Here is a 24,976-nt window from a genome sequence, read left to right as displayed (position 1 = left end):
TTCTATAAAATGACCATTGATTTCAATTCATTGATCATTTCCAACGTTGACAACCTGAGATGTTAAGGATAAGTTTGTGTCACAAAATGAGATGTATTGCAAACGTATCTTGACAAATACTCATTATATTCAACTGTCTCAAGAAATATTATTTATATCTTTAAAAACCAACCTCATTAAGCTCTACCACATTATTTTTTAACAAACCTCCTTAAAGATGGTATGGTAAATTTCAACCCCATTATAGGTATGCACTAGTCAGTGAGAGATAGAAACTAGTGGATGAGAAGTATGTCGTAGTCAATGAGAGGTAAAAACTGGTCGATGAAAAGTATAAACTATTCGATGAGAGATATAAACTTGTGGATGAGAATTCTGTACTAGTCGATGAGAGGTATAAGCAGGTGGATGATAATTCTGCACTTGTCGATGAGAGGTATAAACTGGTGGTTGAACAGTATAAACTAGTCGATGAGAGGCATAAACTAGTGGATGAAAAGTATAAATTAGTCGATGAGAGGAATAAACTGGTGGTTGAACAGTATAAACTAGTCGATGAGAGGCATAAACTAGTGGATGAAAAGTATAAACTAGTCGATGAGAGGCATAAACTAGTGAATGAAAAGTATAAACTAGTCGATGAGAGGTATAAACTGGTGGATGAAAAGTATAAACTAGTCGATGAGAGGTATTAACTGGTGGATGAAAAGGATAAACTAGTCGATGAGAGGCATAAACTAGTGGATGAAAAGTATAAACTAGTCGATGAGAGGTATAAACTGGTGGATGAAAAGTATAAACTAGTGGATGAGAGGCATAAACTAGTGGATAAAAAGTATAAACTAGTCGATGAGAGGCATAAACAAGTAAATAAAATGTATAAACTAGTCAATGAGAGGTATGAACTGGTCGAGGAAAAGTATAAACTAGTCGATGAGAGATATAAACTAGAGGATGAGAAGTATATACTAGTCGACGAGAGGTATAAACATGTGGATGAAAAGTATGTACTAGTCAATGAGTGGTATAAATTGGTCGATGAGAAGTATCATCTCTTCAATGAGAGGTCGAACCTGGTCGATAAGAAATATAAACTAGTCGATGAGTGGTATAAAATTGTCAAATTGAAGTACAAACAAGTCAATGATAGGTATAAAATGGTCGATGAGAACTATAAACTAGTCAATGTGAGATATAATCAAGTCAAAGAGATGTATAAACAAGTGTATAAGTAGTTTAATCTATTTTATAAGTAATATTATCAAATCAATGAAAGGTATCAACTATTTTGCAAAATAGTACGCTTGCAAAACAGCTGATGAGAAGTATAAACTATGTGTAAGATAGTCGACGAGGAAAAAACATATGTTTAAAAGAAGATGATTAACATTCCCTGTTCTGGTTGAGATGTTAATGCAGTCAGTGCATTTTGTTTTGTTCTACAGTGGGTATGTTGCAGGACTGTTTGAACAATGTATAATCATATATCTTACATCGTAAAGCAGGAACATTACGTCTTCCTGGAAGATTTGGCACAGCAAACCCTAAAATATAAAGAAAAGGACATAAAAATATTATAGAAAGGTGGACTTAACATCAATGGGATAGTAACATCAGTATCGGCTTCCAGTTCCACATGAGTTTACGACTGGTGTCGAGATCCAATTTTTTGTCTATGAGGAACGAATTTCTTATGCAACAATAACCTTTTCTTGCAAATGTTTTTTCAATCATTAGTTGAATTTGAAAATTTCACCTTTTTTATCAAACTTTTGATTCACACCAAAATTGAATTAAGGTTTTCCACCACCGTATCGTATTGTATACCCATGGTAATGGCTTCCTTAGTAAATGCAATGTGACTACTTCATAAGCACACTTACTTAAATAATACACATTTCCAGGGAAGTATTGATTTTGATTTGTCATTACTCTTCCAAACGAGGTTATTATTTTCAATGGCCTTTTTGTACATTCAATTATGTCAACAAAGCAATCTACAGATAATTTCCATGTTTTTTTAACCTATTTTTTTATATGCATTGTTTGTAAGGAGTTAATCTGTTTGACTGTCTATTGATGGAAGGCTTCATCATGTTATTGCTACGATGTTTGAGTACTTCATGCAACATTCATTCAAAGTACATCAGACTTGGTGAATTCTTTTTCATTTGTTAAAACCCGGAAAATAACAATTTCATATTGTGACGCTAAGCCACAATTATAAACAAGCAACATTGTTTGATATTGAATTCAAACGTAAATTATAAAAAGGAAATACAAGAATAATATATACACAGTAAACAAGTAATCTAGTTAGCAATCAAACTTGTAAGATATCTTCCCATTTACATTTATGATTTATAAGGAATTCCATTGCAGATGAAAAATATTTTTATTACTAAATCAAGCGTCACAGTTTGTGCCTTAAATTGAGACAAGTTAAAGCAAATGTTACAGGGCATGGTTTTGTATTCAACGAGGTGAAATCATATGTTAACAAATCAGTTAGTTTAACGGAACTCGCCTCGGAAATACATCAAAGCAAGCGGTAAAATCAGGCAAGGCAAGAAAATGATCCATGGATGAAAAGTGAGAAATATTTTAGTGTGAAAAATATTCCAAGCAAACGAGTTTGAATAAAAAAAATTCCAAGCAAGCTAGATAGATGAACATTAAGCGAAAGTATGGAATGAAAAACATTACCAAACAAGTAAAATAGACGAACGATAAAGTAAAACTTGACATTTAAAAAATTCCAAGCAAACGAGTTTGAATGAAAACATTACCAAGCAAGCGAGAAGGATGAACGTTTAGCTAAAGCAGGAAATGAAAAACATGACCAAACATGTGAGACAGCTAAACACGTCTAAGTGAAAACACTACCACGCAAGAGAGAGGCCCTGATTATGCAACATGATTTGATTCCATTACTATGTTACTATACTTTTTCTGTCGTGAGCGCGATGCGATGACGGACAAAAAGAAATTACCACAACAACAGGAAAGTGCAAATGTGCAAACATTTCAAATACCATTCTTCAGATACAAGCAAATTTCAATGTTTCGAATATCCAAGAGCAGCATCACCAAGCGACATCGTTAAGAAATGTTTACTAAACAACGAAAAAGAAAGTCGTCTTTGCAACGTCAAGAAGCAAAACGTTGCCAAACAACATGACCAACAAACATCAGCACATAAGGTTGCTTAGCAAAATCACCACGCACGGTATCAAAGCATCAACATCAAGTAATTTAGCCAAGCAGTGTGATTCCAGCCGGATTAAGAAATAAAGAAATACGAGAGTTGACCTGGTCCTGATGTAGCTGGGACTGGATTTATCACAAAAGGACTGGGAGTAGCTCCTGATCCTGCAAACATAAATTAATAAAGAATAATTTTCATGCATTTGTATGTGCTTTTCATTTACTATAAAAAAATGTAGTATAAATATTTACTGTCAAGATTGGAAAAAATTGACACTAACATTGAAAATAGTTGCGTTTATCAAAAACATTTTTCTATATAACGTTTGACTAATTTGTGATGCAGGCCACTGTTGACCAAGTTAAAAGGCATGATTAACACATAATTACACGAAGAATTATCAATGCATATTCCGTACAGCGGAAAGAAAACTTACCTCAGAGTTAAAAGCAGCGTATTGAACAAGCAGGCGATTATAAAATAGTGTCGCATTTAAAAAGTAAAATGCACGATAAAAATACGAAGCAAACGTGTTTGATTATGAAAAGCAAAACCAACATAAGGCGAAAAAAACAACAAAGCAATATATTTATCATCCATGGCGTTTTTCATTTATTAGTCGTCCCAAATGAAATGATTATAATATATAGTGTTTTGTCAGACAGGAAAAGCTAGTGATTCTTGGTATGTACATAGTAAGTGTCTAACGCTAGTTATAATGGATATAGCGAGCGATATCTCACATATAAAAACAAGACAAAATACCATATCTAATGATGTGACAAAGAATACGTAACGGGTCTAGTGATAGAAAAAAAAGCTATGTATTCTAAATAGTTATAGACATATACAAATATATTATCAAAAAGTGTTCGTTCAAGTTTTCCGTGTACAGTAATGTACGAGCTTTTGAGGTGTGATATTTTAGAGCACTCCTGCATTAGGAGCTCTTTTTTTTAGAGGGGGGGGGACCCAGAAACTGGGGCTCCTCAATGCTTGCATTTCCTATCATTTTATTTCTGTTGACATGTATATATTTTTATGACAGATGTATGTGTATTAATCAAATATTGCTGAAGAAATAAATGCTGAAACAAAAAATAGGGAGGTAATATTCAATGATTAACTGCACAAAAAACGTCATTTGTCCGCAACACCTAAGCACAAACAAAAAATGAAACAGCATTTTCAACAAAAGCTAGGATAAAAACATTCATGATAAGCTCTTGTCCCATGCTTACCGATCTGTGGTGTAAGAGCTAAGCAGAAGAAAAATCAGTAAAAAAAAAACAATGCTTGACCCAAAGCATCATTGTTTAGAAGATGTTGCTTTAAATGACCGATATCATGTTTTCTGTGTTTTACGATTATCAATTTAGAAATAAAATAGTTTATGTCATAAGAAGTATATAATGTATTGTATTCATTAAAACATCGTTGTGAGTAATGATGAAACAATACATCAGCTGTCCAACTTACAACATAACAATTAACAACACATACAACAATACAAAAACCATATACAAACCGCACAACAAAACAATATATAAACTTTACTATAATAAACAACTCGTACAACAATACACAAAGCATATGCAAACCATGCAACATTATGATACCCAATAATATACAAAATATACGTCACCATATTTTACATCGCAACAATATACAGACCATAAAACAATATACAAATTATAGGACATTTCATAAATGATAAATTGCTAACAACACGACAAAACCGGGGGGTCCAATCTAATTGATTGTTGATGAGCTTTCTTCATTTTTGTCCAGGCAAAGATGGCGTCAGAGTCACGCTTCGGGAAGCTTAGGTAAGACTTTTATTGTTGATATCTGTTATATTTGATAAATGACGCATGAACTATTGTTTTGTACATAGACATGTCGTTTTTGAACAACTGCATGATATCTGTACCAGTTAACGGGTTAAAAAATTCATTGAAAAAATATCTTCGTGAATTCGGTAATAATGCCATTTATTTCTGACTTGATATGTGTGAATACGAATTACAATAAACACATCCATTTGTCTAAAGACTAGAAACGGCATTTTCATTAAATTATGTAACGTTAGTAATCTTGGATATTCGTTTAAGAATCCCCGTCCTACTGCACTGTGTTTTTTTTAGTATATACAGTAACCTCCCTTTAACTTCCGGTCTGATATACATTTAACTGTAGCACAGTTGGACCAGGACACTTCCTGTGACAAGGTAGCTCAATGCGTTAGAGCGATACTATAACAGTCAGAGGTCAAGACTCCGAATCTAGGTCTAGCCCCGCTGATTTATTTCTACTCAGAACAGTGTTGTTGATTACATTTTATTTATTTCATCGCAATTGTTTATTATACAAGTCCCACAAGGTATGTGTTCCTTTTCATAAATGGTTAATCAAAGCTACATTTATGCAAACAAAAAAAACAGTTTCCAGCACGTAGTTACAGTTTTTTGGCAGTGAAGGACACTTACAATGTAAATATATGTTGAGTGTCAACTAGAATCCCAGCGTTGATTCGTTGTAATTTGATGTTGTGTTATATGACATATGGTAGGGATGCAGATAACGTTAATGAATGTAACCCCTCGAATTTCGAGAATGCGATGATGCATACGTATTTTCTCTTCCGTATCGGTTGAAACAATATGGCGGAGCGATAACATGATCCCCCTTCCTAAGAGGCTGCAGTGTTTACGACGTATGACTTGCAATCTTTATCAAGCGAATTATTCGATAGGATTCACCCTTTCCTTCCAGAAGGTGTGATCCCGGCGCCATCTTTCCTAAGCGAAAAGCGAAATAAGCCCTTTACCAATCATCAAGGTTGGACACCTTGAAATCGTCACGTTCTAATTTCACGCTATATAATTTGGTTATTTATTATAACAATGAATAAAATAAGCATGGCTAAGCAAATGCGAGTGAAGCTCACCTCCGCCTCCGCTACACAGGTTGCAGTGCTTTCTACAGTTGTCGGTGGCCCAGATATGGAAATCGGGGGCGGTACAGGCGTTCGCTTCATATTGGTTACAGTTGTTGATTTTGTCGATACAAGCTGGTGGAGGGGTTGGTACTCCTGCCAATATGGTATGGCACATATTGAGTTTAAAGTATATATATATACAATACTTTTTTATTCCCCCGATATATTTTTTTAAAATTTAAAGGTAAAGGATCCAACAAGTTGAGCTACGTCACATGAATGACCATGTCTTTATTGCGAAAAAATGTGTTTTATGTCCTTTTCACAAAAGGAGTATTCCGTCCAAATCACATGTTGCGATCCAATGAACAGATCTATAATTGTTTCAATTCAAATGTTTGGAAATAGAAATAGAAAAGACAGCAAAATCACCAAAGGGGTCGAACCAATGACCTTATTACTGCTAAACCAACACTTCACACATATATTTCCATCCAGGAATTACAAATGAACAGAATCAAAGTGAGATTCAAATGTATGGGCCGTAAAGTCTTTGAATTTTTTTTACAGGAAAACTTTATTTTTTGCTACATTATCTTTTATATATAGAAGAGAGAAAAACAATATGCCTTAAAACAATAAAGAAATTTTCTCATGCCTGTGTTTTCCCCTCAAAGATAACAGGAACTAAGGTAGCATCAGATATAAGCGGAAGCAGTAGCCATTTGTGACATGCGCAAAGCTTCACCGAGTAGCTTAAAGGACATCTGGTCCTGTACACTGCATACTATAGCAATTCAAAACCGATTAAATTAATATAACCTGCTACTAGATTATTTGTAAGTGTATTAAATTATAACTGAACATAGCTCACTATTAACAGAGCGATGTAATGCACACAGTTAAGGCCCACACTTCATCATGCATTTGTGTTTACATGTTGATTTCAAATTCTTATAATATCAAGATCGGGGTTGCAATTTTGAACAAAAACGGAAAATTATGTCACCCAAAACACTCTTTGGCTTGTGAGATTGTTAGTGCATAACGAGGTTTAACTACTTACCGGTACAGAAACCACAGAAGTTCCTGCAGTTTTCTTTAGCCCAGCCCTTGAAGCTACCCTGACAGGAAGATTGACCGTACAATCTACAATCCACCTTGTCGACACACTCTGGAATAAGAGAACAAATTATATTAGTTTAATTTTTGTTTAATCAATGTTAAAAATTATTATATGCCTTAATGTTAAGTTCCATATAACAGATTATAAGACAAGAACATTGTTTGCCGTCAACATTAAGATTTTTTTATTTAGCTTGAATTGTAATTGATAAAAAAGATACAATTACATGAAAGCTGGCTTATGAAGGTACATATGTTTGCTTGATACATATCGGCATCATAAATACACATTCATCCCTCAGTATGCACCTTCAACACTTGCACAAGACATTCTACATGCTTTTAAACATTTTATGACACTATATAGATCTTAGACAACAGCTGAAGACATGAACAGCACGTGCCATCGAAGGTCACGTGCATGTGTACTGGACTTACGTTCTGGAGAGATGGTGGTGGTGATGGAATCCGCTATCTGGAGTTGCTGAACTGTTGAATGATGGAAATAAGAAGTAAGCATTCATTTCCTCCAACTTACACAATTATACGCTCTAGGGCCCGGATGGTTTAAAGTGTGATTTTGAGATTATTTGAAATTTTACAATATATTTATTATTAAATGCTTATACATACAATTAAATTTTGGCATCGTTGAATTTTGATACACCCGACTGAAAACTTCAAATCAACCGGATTTGAACAATTGGGTTCTGACAGATTATTAGAATCTATCACTCTTGTGTGATGTAGACAAAGAAATATCAACCCGAGGGTAGAAACCCTCATGCTAAAACTCAAAACTATTATCCCGGGGGTTGATTTGTCTGTCTGCATCACACAGGACTAGTCTATTGTTTTTCTTCAACAATTACTTACCGTTAAAACAACATGTAACGGTAAAACTAATGGTACGTGCCATCACCGAAGCTGCATGAAATATCGATGATGCTACCCTGGTTGCACTACATCAAGTAATGCCGCGATGATAAAGTTTTCAGAATAACAAAGCATGTGAGTTGCTGTTTCCTTGGGTAGGTAAAGACTAGCTTGATTTTTGCCCTAACAGAAATGGAAACTCACCTGCGAAACGTGGAAGAAAAGAGTAACGCAACACGTAAGACTGTGGTACTGTAGCAGCATTTATAATCTATTCGGTACCCTTCATGGAGTAGCACTAACATTTGGGATTATAGAATCACAGATGTAGGGTGAAGTGTTTTCACTTTTGACATACTGTATCTGTTACCAATTTTAAAGATGCAGCTACATTAGTTCAATTACGTGTATGACAGTAGTTTAGGCGTTATGATTCTACAAATTAACTAAATCGAGATACATAACCATGCTGATCAACCATCACAAGTTTGGGGACCTTCTTCTCCTACAATTCAAATATTATATCTAGAAAACCATATGTTTCTCTTGTAAATACATTATTCAAGTTTCCGATTGGGGGGGGGGGGGACAATGGAAAATGACGTCGCAAAGCATTGTTATTTGACATGATAATTAAAAGATTCACCAATAAAAAAACGGCCATGGTGTTACCAGCTAGTGGGTCACCAAACCTATTGACAAGCTCCTAGCAGGACCCATGGTGGTTAGGGGAGAATGTGTACAAGTATCTCTTGCAACAACACTGATATCGTACAGTTCCATTTGCAAAATTTACCTGTACATTTTCGGCAGAAGTAGCGACAGTTTTCTGCAGCCCAGGTTCCGTACTTAGGGTCATTACATACGGTCTGTCCGTACGCCTCACAGTTTTTAATCGAGTCCACACAGGCTGGGGCGGGCGTAGTAGCACCTTCGTAAAGCAACAAATCACTCAAGTTACATGCGTGACAAATGGTACAACACCTTCGAAATCATAAAATGTTCTAACGTAAAGAAGCATCTAGGATACGGGAAATCGTTAGAGGCTCATCATCTAATATCTAATAGACTTAGTACAAATCACTGAAATAAGGCGGTGCTTACAATACCTGTTGCAATGATTCCAAATTTGCAATTAATTTTTTGCTTCAACTGAAGTTTTCATTATATATAATGTATACCTTCAGTAAATCATCAGTTTAAAAAACTAACTACTGATATATCACGGTGTTAGCATTGTCAGTACTGATGAGAAAAAGCATAAGTCCGTTTTCGCAATCTCAATTGCTTCAACAAAACCTTCCATTATATATTAAGTACGTATGCATTCAGACATCAATTATGTTGTCAGTTGTTATTAGGCTCAAATTATAATGCAGCATCTACTTTGGCGTGAAAGTGTTTGAGCCTTACAACCGTGCTGCGAACAGTCCAAACCTTTTGCTATTAGAGGCATTCCTATTAGACATGGACGCTTACAGCAATATCGCCATTGTCAGTGCTTTAAGGTAAAGCGTACCACTGCATCAGTTTTAATTTCAAAAAAGAGTTCCACTCTTAAGAGGTTGTTTTTTTTTACTTAGAGTATTATGATACTATCATACCCTCTATATAGAAAATGAAGCAACCTAAAAGAGGTTATTCTAGCTTAGAGCAATTTTCCCTGTCAGGTTTTTCATATGCTTTGTGACCATTAAATTGGACACCGATTTTAATGTTGTTTTTGTATAATTCCTATATGACAACCTTGGTAAAGAGGCGGATTTGTGATGGAAAGGTTCCGAGATCGACCCCTGCAGGTTTTGTTTTTTTTTTGTTATTTTTTTTTGTTTTAGTTTAAAAGATTCAAATTTCAAACAACTATAGTACTGTCAACTGCATAACAACATATCATCTTTATATATTTTTTTCTTTTGCCAAGGTGGTCTGAAACGAATACTTATTATTTTAAAATAGTGGCAATGGTAACAACACATTTTGACGTGTTGGTACCCTTGCCCATTAGTCAGGCTATGTACTAAAACGAGTATCTGCTAATATGGTCTCGTTGTGTTGATTCGGGATGAAATAGTGTTCTTTCGTTTGGACCTTAACTCATACGTTATTAAACAAGAATATTCATGAGAAAATTGCGTCCTCAATAAAAGACTTCATCGGTTTCATGTAAGGATTGGACGGCATTTTTTCAATTTAATTCTGGTATGAACATTGACAAAATGCCGTTTAATCCTTATATTACATTCTAAATTTGTAGTTATTATTGACCTAAACAAAGATATTTCCTGCTATTTTTTATTTTGAAATGTCTTTGGAAATTGCTGAACAGCCTAACATCATGTTTGATCCTAAAGGTTGTCTCATGTGTATCGAGGCGGAAGGAGAAACTTTAAATGACGCTGATCCAAATGCGTTGATAGCCCTTTGAACGCAATTTCTTATGGTAATGCTTTTAGAGGAACTTGCAATGGAAATGTAAATATACGTTATGTTTATTCTTTTTTTAATAGAGTTTCCGTGTTATATATGGAAATCGAGGTAATGCTGTCATGTTTTCATAGTACCAGACTTACCGTGACAAAATCCGCAGTAGTTAGCGCAGTTGTCCTTTGCCCATTTGTCGTAGGGAGCAGCGCACGCCTCCTTCCCGAAAGCCACACAATTGGCTTGTTTATCTACACAATCTGCCGGTAAATAAGTATATACATGTATACTGTTGTTATAGATTTAAATCGAACACGCCAAGTCTACAACTGACTGCGATAATCATTAGCCTAACAAATTAATTTAAACAAAATTAAAGCAACGGTAACTTAACATTAACCTATAATACCAACACAGCCCTGTCAGAGTAATACACTCGATATCCTACAACAGTATCAGAGGAGAAGTTTATCAGAGGACCACTTAAGAATTGCCTGAAATAGTTGTCTCAGAGCGCTGTTTTAAATATTGAGACGCTTACCCTTCCGGAACACCTCGTCTTATTCTCCTTGTACTTGTTGAGGTGTCCATATTCATTTTTTTTTTATTTTTTTTTAATTTTGCCCTAGTTTTATCGATTTTGAGTTCGAATTATTGTTTTGTTGACGTTTCGGTCTACTCTTATTGTTTGTTTATTATCTCAAGACAGCGATGCCAAATAGCTATTTCAAATTGACTACCCAATTATGTTTAGAGTCATACAAGAGTGCTGTTTTAATCTGGCTACAAAATTATGCTAAGGCAGTCGTGTCAAAGTGCTTTTTTAGTATACTACATCTTCTTTTGTGAAGAGACAGTCATGTCAGGGTACTATTTCATTTCAACAAATTTTATTGCAAAAAATATGCAAAGGGATAGGGCATCAGGCAAAGTCTATGTAAGCCTTCTCCTTACAACTTCGGTATGTTATATGTACACTCAATGAAATCATCCAACAAACATATAAACAATTCATATAGTGTGTCTCCATGTCCCCACCGTACCAGGTATAGTTATGATTAAACAAATCTTTTAGTGTTGAAAATGTACTCTGATATACAGTGCACAAATGCATCGATTTCTTCATCACATTCATGACATCCAAAGGGTACTATATTTAGTATAATACATCATACCAAATCATCCGTGTCAGAGTGCTGTAATAAATAGCCGATGATACAACATTATCTCAGGACGTGTTTTTTTTGCTAGAGTGTTACATTAAATATAATACAATATTATCTCTACAAAAATCATCATTTCAAAACATTTATGCCAAATCTGTGTAAAACATATTCTTCAGGTTATTTAATGAATAGACTTGCATAGGATGGAACATGTATTTCTATTTTTATTAGGTTTGTAAAATAAATCAAACTATTGCAAGCCAACTTAACATTTATTCAAGGAGCAATGTCGATCCCGCATTTCATAAAACTGTATCAGAAATCTAATATAGTATTCCGTCTTTGCGTATTGCAGAGTTTTCTTCTCTTTGGAGCAGGTATTAATTGTTACGTCATTGGTTTGTGTGAGAAAATTACGTCGTTTTCTCAAAAATTGATGACGTTACTCTCACAAACAAGTGACGTTACATCATATATTATATAGATATCTTATATAGTGACGAGATTTCACATTATACAGATATCTTATATAGTGACGAGGTTTCATATTATATAGATATCTTATATAGTGACAAGATTTCATATTATATAAGATATCTTATAAAGTGACGAGATTTCACATTATATAGATATCTTATATAGTGACGGTATTTCATATTATATAGATATCTTATATAATGGCGGTATTTCATATCATATAGATAATTTATATAGTGACGAGATTTCACATTATATAGATATCTTATATAGTGACGAGATTTCATATTATATAGATATCTTATATAGTGACGAGATTTTACATTATATAGATATATTATATAGTGACGAGATTTCATATTATATAGATATATTATCTAGTGACGGCATTTCATATTATATAGATATCTTATATAGTGACGAGATCTCACATTATATAGATATCTTATATAGTGACGAGAATTCATATTATATAGATGTCTTATATAGTGACAAGATTTCAAATTATATATGATATATTTTATAGTGACAAGATTTCAAATTATATAGATATCTTATATATTGACGAGATTTCAAATTATATAAGATATCTTATATAGTGACGAGATTTCATAATATATAAGATATCTTCTTTAGGGACGAGATTTCACATTATATAGATAACTTATATAGGGACGAGATTTCACATTATATAGATATCTTCTATAGTGAAGAGAATTCATATTATATCAGATATTTTTATAAAGTGGCGGTATTTCATATTATATAGATATTTTTATAAAGTGGTGGTATTTCACATTATATAGACATCTTATATAGTGACGAGATTTCATATTATATTGATATCTTATACAGTGACGAGATTTCACATTATATAGATATCTTATATATTGACGAGATTTCGCATTATATAGATATCTTATATAGTGACGAGATTTCATATTATATAGATATCTTATATAGTGACGAGATTTCACATTATATAGATATATTATAAAGTGACCAGATTTCATATTATATAGATATATTATATAGTGACGGCATTTCATATGGTATAGATATCTTATATAGTGACGAGATTTCACATTATATAGATATCTTATATAGTGACGAGAATTCACATTATATAGATATCTTATCTGGTGAGGAGATTTCATATTATATAGATATCTTATATAGTGACGAGATTTCACATTATATAGATATCTTGTATATTGACGAGATTTCACATTATATAGATATCTTATATAGTGACGAGATTTCATATTATATAGATATCTTATATAGTGACGAGATTTCACATTATATAGATATCTTATATAGTGACGAGAATTCATATTATATAGATATCTTATATAGTGACGAGATTTCATATTATATAGATATCTTATATAGTGACGAGATTTCACATTATATAGATATCTTATATAGTGACGAGATTTCATATTATATAGATATCTTATATAGTGACGAGATTTCACATTATATAGATATATTATATAGTGACGAGATTTCATATTATATAGATATATTATCTAGTGACGGCATTTCATATTATATAGATATCTTATATAGTGACGAGATTTCACATTATATAGATATCTTATATAGTGACGAGATTACATATTATATAGATATCTTATATAATGACAAGATTTCATATTATATAGATATCTTATATAGTGACGAGATTTCATATTATATAGATATCTTATATAGTGACGAGATTTCACATTATATAGATATCTTATATAGTGAAGAGATTACATATTATATAGATATCTTATATAGTGACGAGATTTCACATGATATAGATATCTTATATAGTGACGAGATTTCATATTATATAACATATCTTATACGTAATATGAGATATCTTATACATCATATGAGATATATTATACAGCATTTAATTTCTATATAAGATATCTTATATGGAATATATATATTTATTATATCTCATATACTATGTAAGATATCTTATACAGTTTTATGAAATTTGGGATCGTCATTGCTCCTTGAATAAATGTTAAACTGGCTTGCCATAGTAAACGATTTGTTTCTGTCGGGCTGCAATTATGAAATCGTGACGAGTTTCGTCAAACTCATATAAAAACTTAAGATCATTTTCAAGTGTTTTGATTATTGTAGATAAACACTTTCCAAGTCATTCTAAAAGTCTATAATCCTCCCATATAGACTTTATATTTAGTGTCTGTTTTACATGTAATTTAAGAATCACGATTTCTGTATCGTCACTTCTTTATCATTTTCTGACGTCACAATAGGGCATATTATAAAACTTAGTTTGTGAAATATTGGACAAAGTATATTCGACGAAAAACACAAAATTATTTTGATAAATATGTTTCAATGCGTGAGAGATGATGCTAACAAGGCAATACAGTGACTGATCACAACAGTACATGCACTGGCACAGTATACATGCAAAAATACACTTTCAAAAACGTCGCGATTGTTCTTGGACTCACCTTTTACTGAAATTCTTCGATTTGTGTCAAGATCACAAAAACATATATTTCGATTTTGGCTTTCTTTTGCATCACCCATAAAGCAGAAAATCTCGAAAAAAAGACACGCGAGACCAACCGGCGATCACGCGAGATCATCCGGTTTTAACGCGAGACCAACCGGTGTTAACGCGAAATCAACCAGTGATCACGCGAGAGAAATCGTGTTTTTACTGACCAATCCAAGTATGTACAAAAGCTCACAAACAATCCAACAATAGGCATACAAACAGGTAAACAACGCACACAAGCAGGACAAAGTCTTACAACGTCGGGTCCCTTTTCGAGTTTTCATTGGCCCCAACTAAACAATATCTCAGCAACAACATTGCGACAAGACGAAAAGCACTACATCTCTTCAAATATAATTAGCAATTAACCTAAACATAATATACTTCATTTGGCATGAATCACTTTATTTGAAACTGTTGGATAAATTGATGATTGCAAAGATTATGGCTGGATTTTTCGATGACTCAAGTGATATGAAAATAAACAGGTGACCGAAATGAATATAGAATATGACATTGAACCTTGGGATAGAGATCATTCTTATCAGAACAAGCGATAAGATATATATTGTAGATGGCGCTTTATACATCATATCCTGTACTGACATGTAAAATCCGGTTCAATTTCAGGTAATTCTAAATGGTTGGTTTATTAAATCAAAACACTCTATGAAAAGGATTTAATCAAAAACTATTTTGGTGGAAACACGTTGCTTTTAAAATAAAGGATACTTTTGTTTTTCGACTTGCCGCCCTTATTATAATAGAAGAAGCTAAGTTTATTCTTTTCTTTCAAAATTCTAGAAATGCGTTCGGTTTTTTCTTTTTATATGCAGTCTTTCCTCTTTCGGTTCAATGATCAACTTCGTTAAGATTGCACTCTCTCTCTGTGTATTGTAATCAATTCTATGTTGACGTGCTCAATGATTTTTTTGTAAATTGGTTGTAAAAAACATTTGTTGTGCTACAAACGGCGATAATCTCTTTAAAGGAACAAGGGTTTCTATCTTACAATTTTTGATATTTCATAAAAGAATAAAAAAATATTATACAAACTGTAGATACCGCATGACGTCTGATCAAGTTTTGAGAGCTAGCCGACGTATGATAATAGTTAGCAACGAACGAAGAAGTGGTTAGAGCATTATTTTCAAACTTCAGAAATCAGAAAACAAAATCAAACTAGCACATACATATTATGGATGTTATACGTCGCCTGTGACTTGAATCAAAATTCCTAATGAAAAATCAATATTTAGATAAAAACAAATAGAAGTAAGAGGAAAGGATCATGCATGGATGATATAAAATTAATAAGCATACTTATATCAATCCCGCCGATAGGTGGTAGTTGTGGGACTTGAGTTCCAAAAAACAGCTGAAATCCGCTATCGTCTCGTTTACCATCTTCACTTACAACAAGCGTACCTGCTAAACACAGAACAGCGACACACAAAAAGGACAACATATTTGTTCGGCAAGATTGACAGGTATTTCTACAGTACACCATACACTGTAGACCGACCAATGCCGACTACGAAAAAGGACAGGATATTTAATTATTCAGTCCCACCACAACTCTCTAGGACGTAAGATAAGATAAGGACAGATGGTGCCACCTGTCGGATTCCCGAACGTAGACCAAACTATGGCGTCTGTCCGATACGACACGGTCACCGCCACAGACTTGGTGTTCTGGCGACAGAGGGCAAGTCTTAGGCCACACTTCACGTAAAATGTGTTGTTCGGGGTGTATATCTGAGAGCCAACATTTTTAAAATGTACCTGTAAGACAACCTGTTTTGATAGAAATTGTAGTATTTTCCTCAAAAAGTGTCTGAGATCAAATAGGTAAATCTACCTGTTAAACTTACCTGCAATAACTCAAGTACATGTACCACATAGATAATGCAGGGACTAACATAATTATACAATCATGTTTTAATTATCATAAAATAAGCTAATACATGTCATATTCAATATGTAAATCACATAAAAATATACTGTATGCAGCACAATTAATTATAATTTAAGAACAAACTAATTAGTATTTTATTTATTTGTTAAGAACACACTAAATGAGTATCTTATCTTTTAGTTAACAAAAGAATATAGAAGTATATAATTGTAATTTACAGATACAGATTAGAACAATGTAATAAAGTACATTATTCAATACGTATAAAGGTGATTTTAGAATAAAAGAGGAATTATTCAACAATCAAATAAATTTGAAAGTGAAATTAAAAGAGGAGACATGTATAAGAAGAATTTTATTTTATGAGCATTCCTAAATAAAATAAATTCCCCATATTCATGAAATTAGGGAGAATGGTATGTGATTTTGGTATCGCGTATTAAACATGTACAAATACCATGCACATATTAGTAAAACGTCACCAATGAAATTCCTTGCAATTCCAAGAGTTTTAATTATTGGAGGAAAGTTTAAAACAAAGAAGGTGTCTGCACAAAAAGGTCCGTTTATCCGTGCTTTCTTTTATTTTTCGATATCTATTTACCACAAATTGGTATTGAAATGTTCACTCATTCAAAATGTTTTATGAATGTTTGTGCGTCGCATTGTTTTCAATGAAACACAATTGACAGAAGATAACTCCAACAAATTTAGTCATTTGAGTGATTGACTCTATGCTATTTGTTAATTAAATCGGACTGCAAAGCGTCGCGTTGACAAAGATGAAAACGAAGCTCAAACTGCAACTCAATTGGAAAAAAAATGTGAGCAAACAATGCAAGTGTTGATATAAATGTGTAGCTTTTTGAAAAAAAGGCCAATATGATTTGCGTATTGGGTGCAAAAAAATAGATTGCAGGCTAAGATGCTGGTTTTAAAACATCTTCAACTCTGCCATAGACTATCTCTGCTTGTTTTCATAACTGGACTCGTTCAAAGATATCATGTTTATAAATCGTCACAATTTAGGAGAAACAATTCGGATTTGAAGTCTTAAAAAATTATAACATAAGATGCTTTCGTTTCCTTTAATTTTCTTTTCCCTTCCAACATACCTCGAAGACAGAATGTTGTTTCTTAGTGACAGAAATTAATCAAAGAAAGTGTGGCGAAAACAGAAAGAAAATTGACTGCAGTATATTCATTTTCGATATTGAATCATACTATCGTGTATGTAAAGTAAAGGTACGAACAACAGATACGACGTTCAGTATAGCCTGACACTACCTGTAATGACGTTGCCTGCGGTAACACTACGTCACCAGTTTTGTTACCTACTAGGTGTACCGAGTCGTGCTACTAACTGACTTTAGCTTATCCTTTCCTTGGCCGCGTTTGTAGCAACCCCTAATGATACAACCAACCCCTAATGATACAACAATCAACCCCTAATGATACAACAATCAACCCCTAATGATACAACCTATCACTAATGATACAACCAACCCCTTATGATACAACAACCAATCCCTAAAGATACAACCAACCCCTAATGATACAATAACCAACCCCTAATGATACAACCAACCCCTTATGATACAACAACCAACCCCTAATGATACAACCAACTCATAATGATGATACAACAACCAACTCATAATGATGATACAACAACCAGCTCATAATGAAACAACAACAACCCCTAATGATACAACCAATACCTAATGATACAACAACCAACCCCTAATGATACAACCTATACCTAATGATACAACAACCAACCCCTAATGATACAACAACCAACCCTAATGATACAACCTATACCTAATGTGCAACAACCAACCCCTAATGATACAACAACCTATACCTAATGATACAACTAATACCTAATGATACAACAACCAACCCCTAATGATACAACCAACCCCTAATGATACAACAACCTATACCTAATGATACAACCAATACCAAATGATACAACCAATACGAAATGATACAACCAATACCAAATGATACAACCAGTACCAAATGATACAACCAATACCAAATGATACAACAACCAACCCCTAATGATACAACAACCATCCCCTAATGATACAACCTATACCTTATGATACAACAACCAAACCCTAATGATACAACCAATTCCAAATGATACAACCAATACCAAATGATACAACCTATACCTAATGATACAACAATCAACCCCTAATGATACAACAATCAACCCCTAATGATCCAACAACCAACCCCTAATGATACAACCAACCCCTAAAGATACAACAACTTATACCTAATGGTACAACAACCAACCCCTAATGGTACAACAACCAACCCCTAATGATACAACAACCATCCCCTAATGATACAACCTATACCTTATGATACAACAACCAACCCCTAATGATACAACAACCATCACCTAATGATACAACCTATACCTTATGATACAACAACCAAACCCTAATGATACAACCAATACCAAATGATACACCCAATACCAAATGATACAACCAACCCCTAATGATACAACCTATACCTACTGATACAACAACCAACCCCTAATGATACAACCATCAACCCCTAATGATACAACCTTCCACTAATGATACAACAACTAAATCCTAATGATACAACCAACCCCTAATGATACAACCAATCCCTAATGATACAACAACCAACCCCTAATCACACAACCAACCCCTAATGATACAACAACCTATACATAATGATACAACAACCACCCCCTAATGATACAACCAACCCCTAATGATACAACAACCAACCCTAATGATACAACCTATACCGAATGTGCAACAACCAACCCCTAATGATACAACAACCTATACATAATGATACAACAACCCGCTCCTAATGATACAACACCCAACCCCTAATGATACAACCAACCCCTAATGATACAACAACCTACACCTAATGATACAACTAATCCCTAATGATACAACAACCAACCCCTAATGATATGATACAACCAACCACTTATGATACAACAACCAACCCCTAATGATACAACCTATACCTACTGATACAACAACCAACCCCTAATGATACAACCATCAACCCCTAATGATACAACCTTCCACTAATGATACAACAACCATATCCTAATGATACAACCAACCCCTAATGATACAACAACCTACACCTAATGATACAACTAATCCCTAATGATACAACAACCAACCCCTAATGATATAACCAACCCCTAATGATACAACAATCAACCCCTAATGATACAACAATCAACCCCTAATGATCCAACAACCAACCCCTAATGATACACCAACCAACCCCTAATGATACAACAACCAACCCCTAATGATATAACCAACCCCTAATGATACAACAATCAACCCCTAATGATACAACAACCAACCCCTAATGATACAACCAACCCCTAATGATACAACAACTTATACCTAATGGTACAACAACCAACCCCTAATGATACAACAACCAACCCCTAATGATACAGTTTAGTTGCGATTTGATTACTTTATGATGTGTGTATCATTAGTGATTGGTTTTACCATTAGGGGTTGCTACACACACACCCATTCTTATTGTCCACCGTTTAAGATCCTCTCTACCTTTACATACCACGCAGCCCTTCTCTATTGTCCTCCTTAATGTTCCCTACCACGTACTTCTTCTTATCGTTCCTCTTTACAGTTCCCTTATCCCATTCGCTGATACATACCTTTTTTAATTCTCCATTCTGGAAGGTCCCCTTTAACATTATCTGCCACGCTTCTTATTCTTCATCATTGAAGCTCTTTTCCATTCCAATTTTCGTATCCTTTTCCTTGAACTTCCAATGAATGTTCTCTTCTTTCGTTTCATCACAGGTACATCTTCTGTAAGGACATTCGTTTGTGCTTGCCCTTTTCACTTTTTACATTTATATTATTTCGTTTTACAATTCTTATATCATTTTGTTACAATAACCCATTGAATTCAAAACATTATCCCTTATAATCAATATTAAGTGCAAAAATATGTATGTTAAGGCTGTGTGAGTCATTTCTTACATCCAATCCTTCATCCCCGCACACAGATCTTTGGGGACATAAAAGCGACCAAAAAATATCTGCTGCACCCATTGCAAATTTTAAGATATCTATCTCTCTTTCTTCTTCTAATTATCTAGTACCTAGCACCTTCCTTGACAATACCTCAATTTTAGCTATAGTGTTGTTGAGCTGCGTGCCTTCGGCATGGCATTTCAGTGAGATAGCACTATAAAGTCGGCATCAGGTTCGCGCTGTCACAAGGAGGAAAGCACATCAACAAACACTGTCCCCTGCGCAAGCTCGCATACACTTCACACATGGAGGCACGTCCTTAAATTACCTTAGCTGTTAATAGGACGTTAAACAAAATAAAACCAAACCAAACCTTTCAAACACCTCAAGCAGTTTCACATCCTCTCTTTCTTGTACTCGCCCCTTCTCTTCCCGACCTATTTACCGTAATCCAAGCCCCTAGCGTATCTGCTTTATGTTTCCTTTCCTACCCTTCCAACCCCTTCTTGACTCATTCCTTTCAGTTCCAGTCTCTACCCTACATGCATGCTCCCACATATCCTCGAATTCGTCATCTTCTATGTTTGATAACATCAAACTGTTTGAATGATTTCGGACCACTAACGGCGTAACGCCAATTTAAAAAATAAATTTGATGTTTACCACCTGACGGAGCTGGTTACCATAGAAAACACAATCTTGTTCCACAAAAACGGATGTTTTGCCAATTTGTAAAACTGTTTGTTTAAAATGTATTTTGAACCGAAGGGGACTACAAAGAACTAAAAATAAATATGTGGTTTTTTTTATTGTTTTGAACGTTGATATACGGTCTGAAATGCATATTGTATACGTTAATGATGGTATAAAACACAGTTCCGTTCAGACATGTTTTCCAATATGCGCATTGGAGAATATGTTTGAACGGAACTGTGTTGCATGTCATCATAAATGTCAAAACTAAACAAGTCAAACCTTTGTTGATTCTATTACCGTAGTGATTTATTTGCAAGTAAGCTGACAGTGTTTAGAACAATGTTAAAATAAATCTAGGTCAATAATAAGTACTGAGTAGCACAGATATTATACGTCATAATCGACGGTAATCAGTTGTAGAAAGGTTCCTACGCACATGTAAACACTGCACTCTAGTGTACCACACTTACTAACCTCGTGTGATCGTGACTTGTCTACTCAAGGGGTATAACTGACAAGACGAACTACAGACGCTATAATTCAAAAACATTTCCTTCACCAGCCAACCCACGACCGTTCTCGTGGACGGGCCGGGCCATTCCTTGGCCGGGAAGCCGAAATGGCTGTGTTCGTCACATGTACTAATTAATGTGATTGTTTTTAGATTTGGTTAATTATTTTATCACCCTACTGTTCACATCATTAGTTATACCGAAACGTGTTATAAGTGAAGTCTTTATCAACACAATAGAGTTCATTGTACTGGACTCGTCCACCAAACGACAGTCTGACCTACAAACCTATTTTGTTGCAACATATCCTTGACTTGGTGAGATTTTCGTCGCCATCAGCCCTGTTCGTTGTCATGTTAGAATACTTATGGGCGTTTCAGTAAAATGCAATAATCTTGCAAACATCCAAATTAGTAAAGATCAGCTGAATTCTAGACTCTGAAACGTCTATCAGTATTTTGTTCAAGCCACAGCTATGGTCATTTAAGGACGTGCCAGGTTTTGGTGGTGGACGAGAGGCTGAGCCGGATTTCCCGGGGGAAAAATACCAACCTACGGCCAGTATTTGGCGACTGCCCAACGTAGGCCTCGAACCTGCACGTTGTATGCGACATCGCCTGTTAAATATCAGAACAAAGCAAAATAAGGAACGTATATTCATGGGTTTTTTTTCCAATGCTTAACCCTAAGTTTGTCCATTTAGCTTTGTATGTTCAATATGGCGATGCAAACGAATTAAAAATAGTTATTAGGTAGACTCATCGACCTGAAAATCCTGATATCGAATAATGTATCAACACAATAATTACACTTGCTCTACATTGTTATTGTATAAACTTACCAAAGACAGCTATGAACTACGAGACCATTTGTTTGTTTTTTCCCCATTCTTGGATTTCTACATCTATACCGCAGCACCCAATCCAAGGGAAGGGCATCACGTGACTTTTTATGACAGCCTGTTTGGAAATAATATTGGAAGTCAATCAATGCCACTACCGAGGAAAGTTATGAGGTATGTGACCTATGTACGATAAGTTGTAATGTCTGACATGCGCTTTATCTCATAAATCCATGTCCACATGTAAATATGGTGTATTTTTGCCGGCATATCCATTAACCAGCTTCGTTTTACAATGCTGATCCGGTACCCCAGCACGATGAATAGATAAATAATCGGTGATGATTATTATATGAGTTTCATTTTTAAAAAAAGTATACATCTAATACTTATATACCAGGATTTTTTTGCCGCAGTTCGATTTTCGTCTTTTTTGCCCTCCGTAATCATAGCCAATTTATCATGACAGCTGGCAGTTGTAAGAGATATAATGAACATAGTTATCAAATGTGAAGGGCAAAATTAACATTGAGCGAAAATGGATTTTACTGGCGTTGGTCGAAAATTCGCATTGGCGAAATTTTCCCTGTATACAGTAATAGTAAGAAACTCCCCGAGCCATTCGGAGTTGGGTTTGACTTTTATGATTTGATATCCCCACATGAATTACAAATCCGTTGACATCATGATCATAACACGACTCTGAAACATCTCTATTTTGTCTTTTTTATATCTTCGATATGCAAACCTTTTTTTGTCACAGTAGTAATGTAGAAAAGTTCTCCGTGGTTCTTCTTCCCGACCTTATTGGCGCCGGTATTGAGTCTCTGCAATCTAGAAATGATCCAAACTCAGTAGGTCAATTTTGGACAGACATCAATACAGTAAGTAAACTCTCTTTATTTTATAGTTAAATACTTTTTATTGTCAAATAGTATCTTCCCATATGTAAAAAGGGTTTCCATTTGTCAGAAGGCTTAGAATCGAAGGGAAACATTTTTAACATGTAGGATCCTGTGCCTCACGTTTTCAGAAGTAGTGTTTATATATATTAATTTCATCCGATTCCCACACTGGGTAGTATTTATACAAAAGTTGATTTCATGTTCTGACAAACAATTTCAATTTGTTGATGAATTGAACGAAACACTTAATGTGATCACACATCGAATAAATGATGGGGTATTGAGAAATAAAATCATGATATACTTTTTGTACTGAGATATGGCGGAGGGGAAATAACTCTTACAAATTTTGTTTGAAAATCGATTTATTTATTTCTACTGATCATGACCCCGTAGGGTTTTTATGGGGTCACCACGTGACGATAAAGTACCAGTGAATTTGAGGTGTTCTTGCAAGAGGTGCAAAAGAAGAGTCACAGTGTAAAATGGAGGATCTTGTATGATATGGTCTGAAGCCAGGCTATCACTATAGCAAAGAAATTATTAACAAAAATATGTGCGTGTATAATGATGGACTATATAACCAGGGTGTGAAAATGTTGGACGGAAATAACCCTTTGACCTTAGTGAATTTGAGTGATTTCCCAACATTTTCTAATCCTGAGTAATATGTTCGACATAAGATGCAAATACATGTATATATTGATTATATCTATTCTACATTTACCGCATGAAGTTGTAATCAAAATAATGTACTTTTCAGGCGCGTAGCTGGGTATACGCTGATACGCAGGTGAATCCACTAAATTCTCAAACACGCCTCTCCTTTTTTGTCTACTTAAGTATTTGTAGAACAACATAACTTAAACCATGTAGTTATATCAATTATTCTCTTCTTTTTTTGCACGTGCAGACTTTTGCTAATCAATGCCTCGTTTTCATTTCACTCATGTGACGATATTGATATAAAAATGTTCGGACGTTAACCAAGTTTCAAGTTTTGACCCAGTGGTCATGTTGTACCAGGTTGACATGAATGTACCTGTACACGGGAACTTTTAGATAAGAATTTCATACCAAAGCTTACTCGTGCCAGATAAGTCACACATACACGGCGCACTTGTTTACATTTGCTATACGAGGGAGGGATTTGGAATAGCGTTATATTTTAATGGTTTGTTGGTAAATACAATATATGTGCTCAACATTAGTAAAATGTAGGATTGACAGGCGAAGGTCCTGATTACGACCCTTTGGTTTTTTTCACTTATAATTTAGGAATTTATTTCTATTTTTATTTTA

General features: G+C 34.4%; 1 protein-coding gene across 4 annotated transcripts; it reads right to left on the bottom strand.

Moving 5' to 3' along the window:
- Positions 1-1,405: 1,405 nt before the first annotated feature.
- Positions 1,406-16,342, bottom strand: LOC110441633. Of its 4 annotated transcripts, XM_021484827.1 has the most exons (9): positions 16,080-16,342; positions 10,721-10,831; positions 8,947-9,081; positions 7,713-7,763; positions 7,216-7,323; positions 6,159-6,302; positions 4,450-4,467; positions 3,313-3,372; positions 1,406-1,544 (listed from the first exon to the last, which is right to left on the bottom strand). In XM_021484827.1, the coding sequence occupies exons 1-9, from the start codon at positions 16,264-16,266 to the stop codon at positions 1,420-1,422; spliced, it is 939 nt and encodes a 312-aa protein (XP_021340502.1). In that variant the 5' UTR covers positions 16,267-16,342; the 3' UTR covers positions 1,406-1,419. The 4 variants fall into 4 exon arrangements, with proteins under 4 accessions (XP_021340502.1, XP_021340504.1, XP_021340503.1 ...); XM_021484829.1 differs by lacking the exon at positions 6,159-6,302; XM_021484828.1 differs by lacking the exon at positions 4,450-4,467 and having other exon boundaries at positions 16,080-16,341.
- Between the last annotated feature and the right edge of the window lie 8,634 nt (positions 16,343-24,976).

The sequence above is a fragment of the Mizuhopecten yessoensis genome, unplaced genomic scaffold, assembly GCF_002113885.1.
Source record: "Mizuhopecten yessoensis strain PY_sf001 unplaced genomic scaffold, ASM211388v2 scaffold716069, whole genome shotgun sequence".
Classification (NCBI taxonomy): domain Eukaryota; kingdom Metazoa; phylum Mollusca; class Bivalvia; order Pectinida; family Pectinidae; genus Mizuhopecten; species Mizuhopecten yessoensis.
Note: the sequence above shows the minus strand (reverse complement) of the source record. Positions and strands in the feature narration are given on the sequence as shown.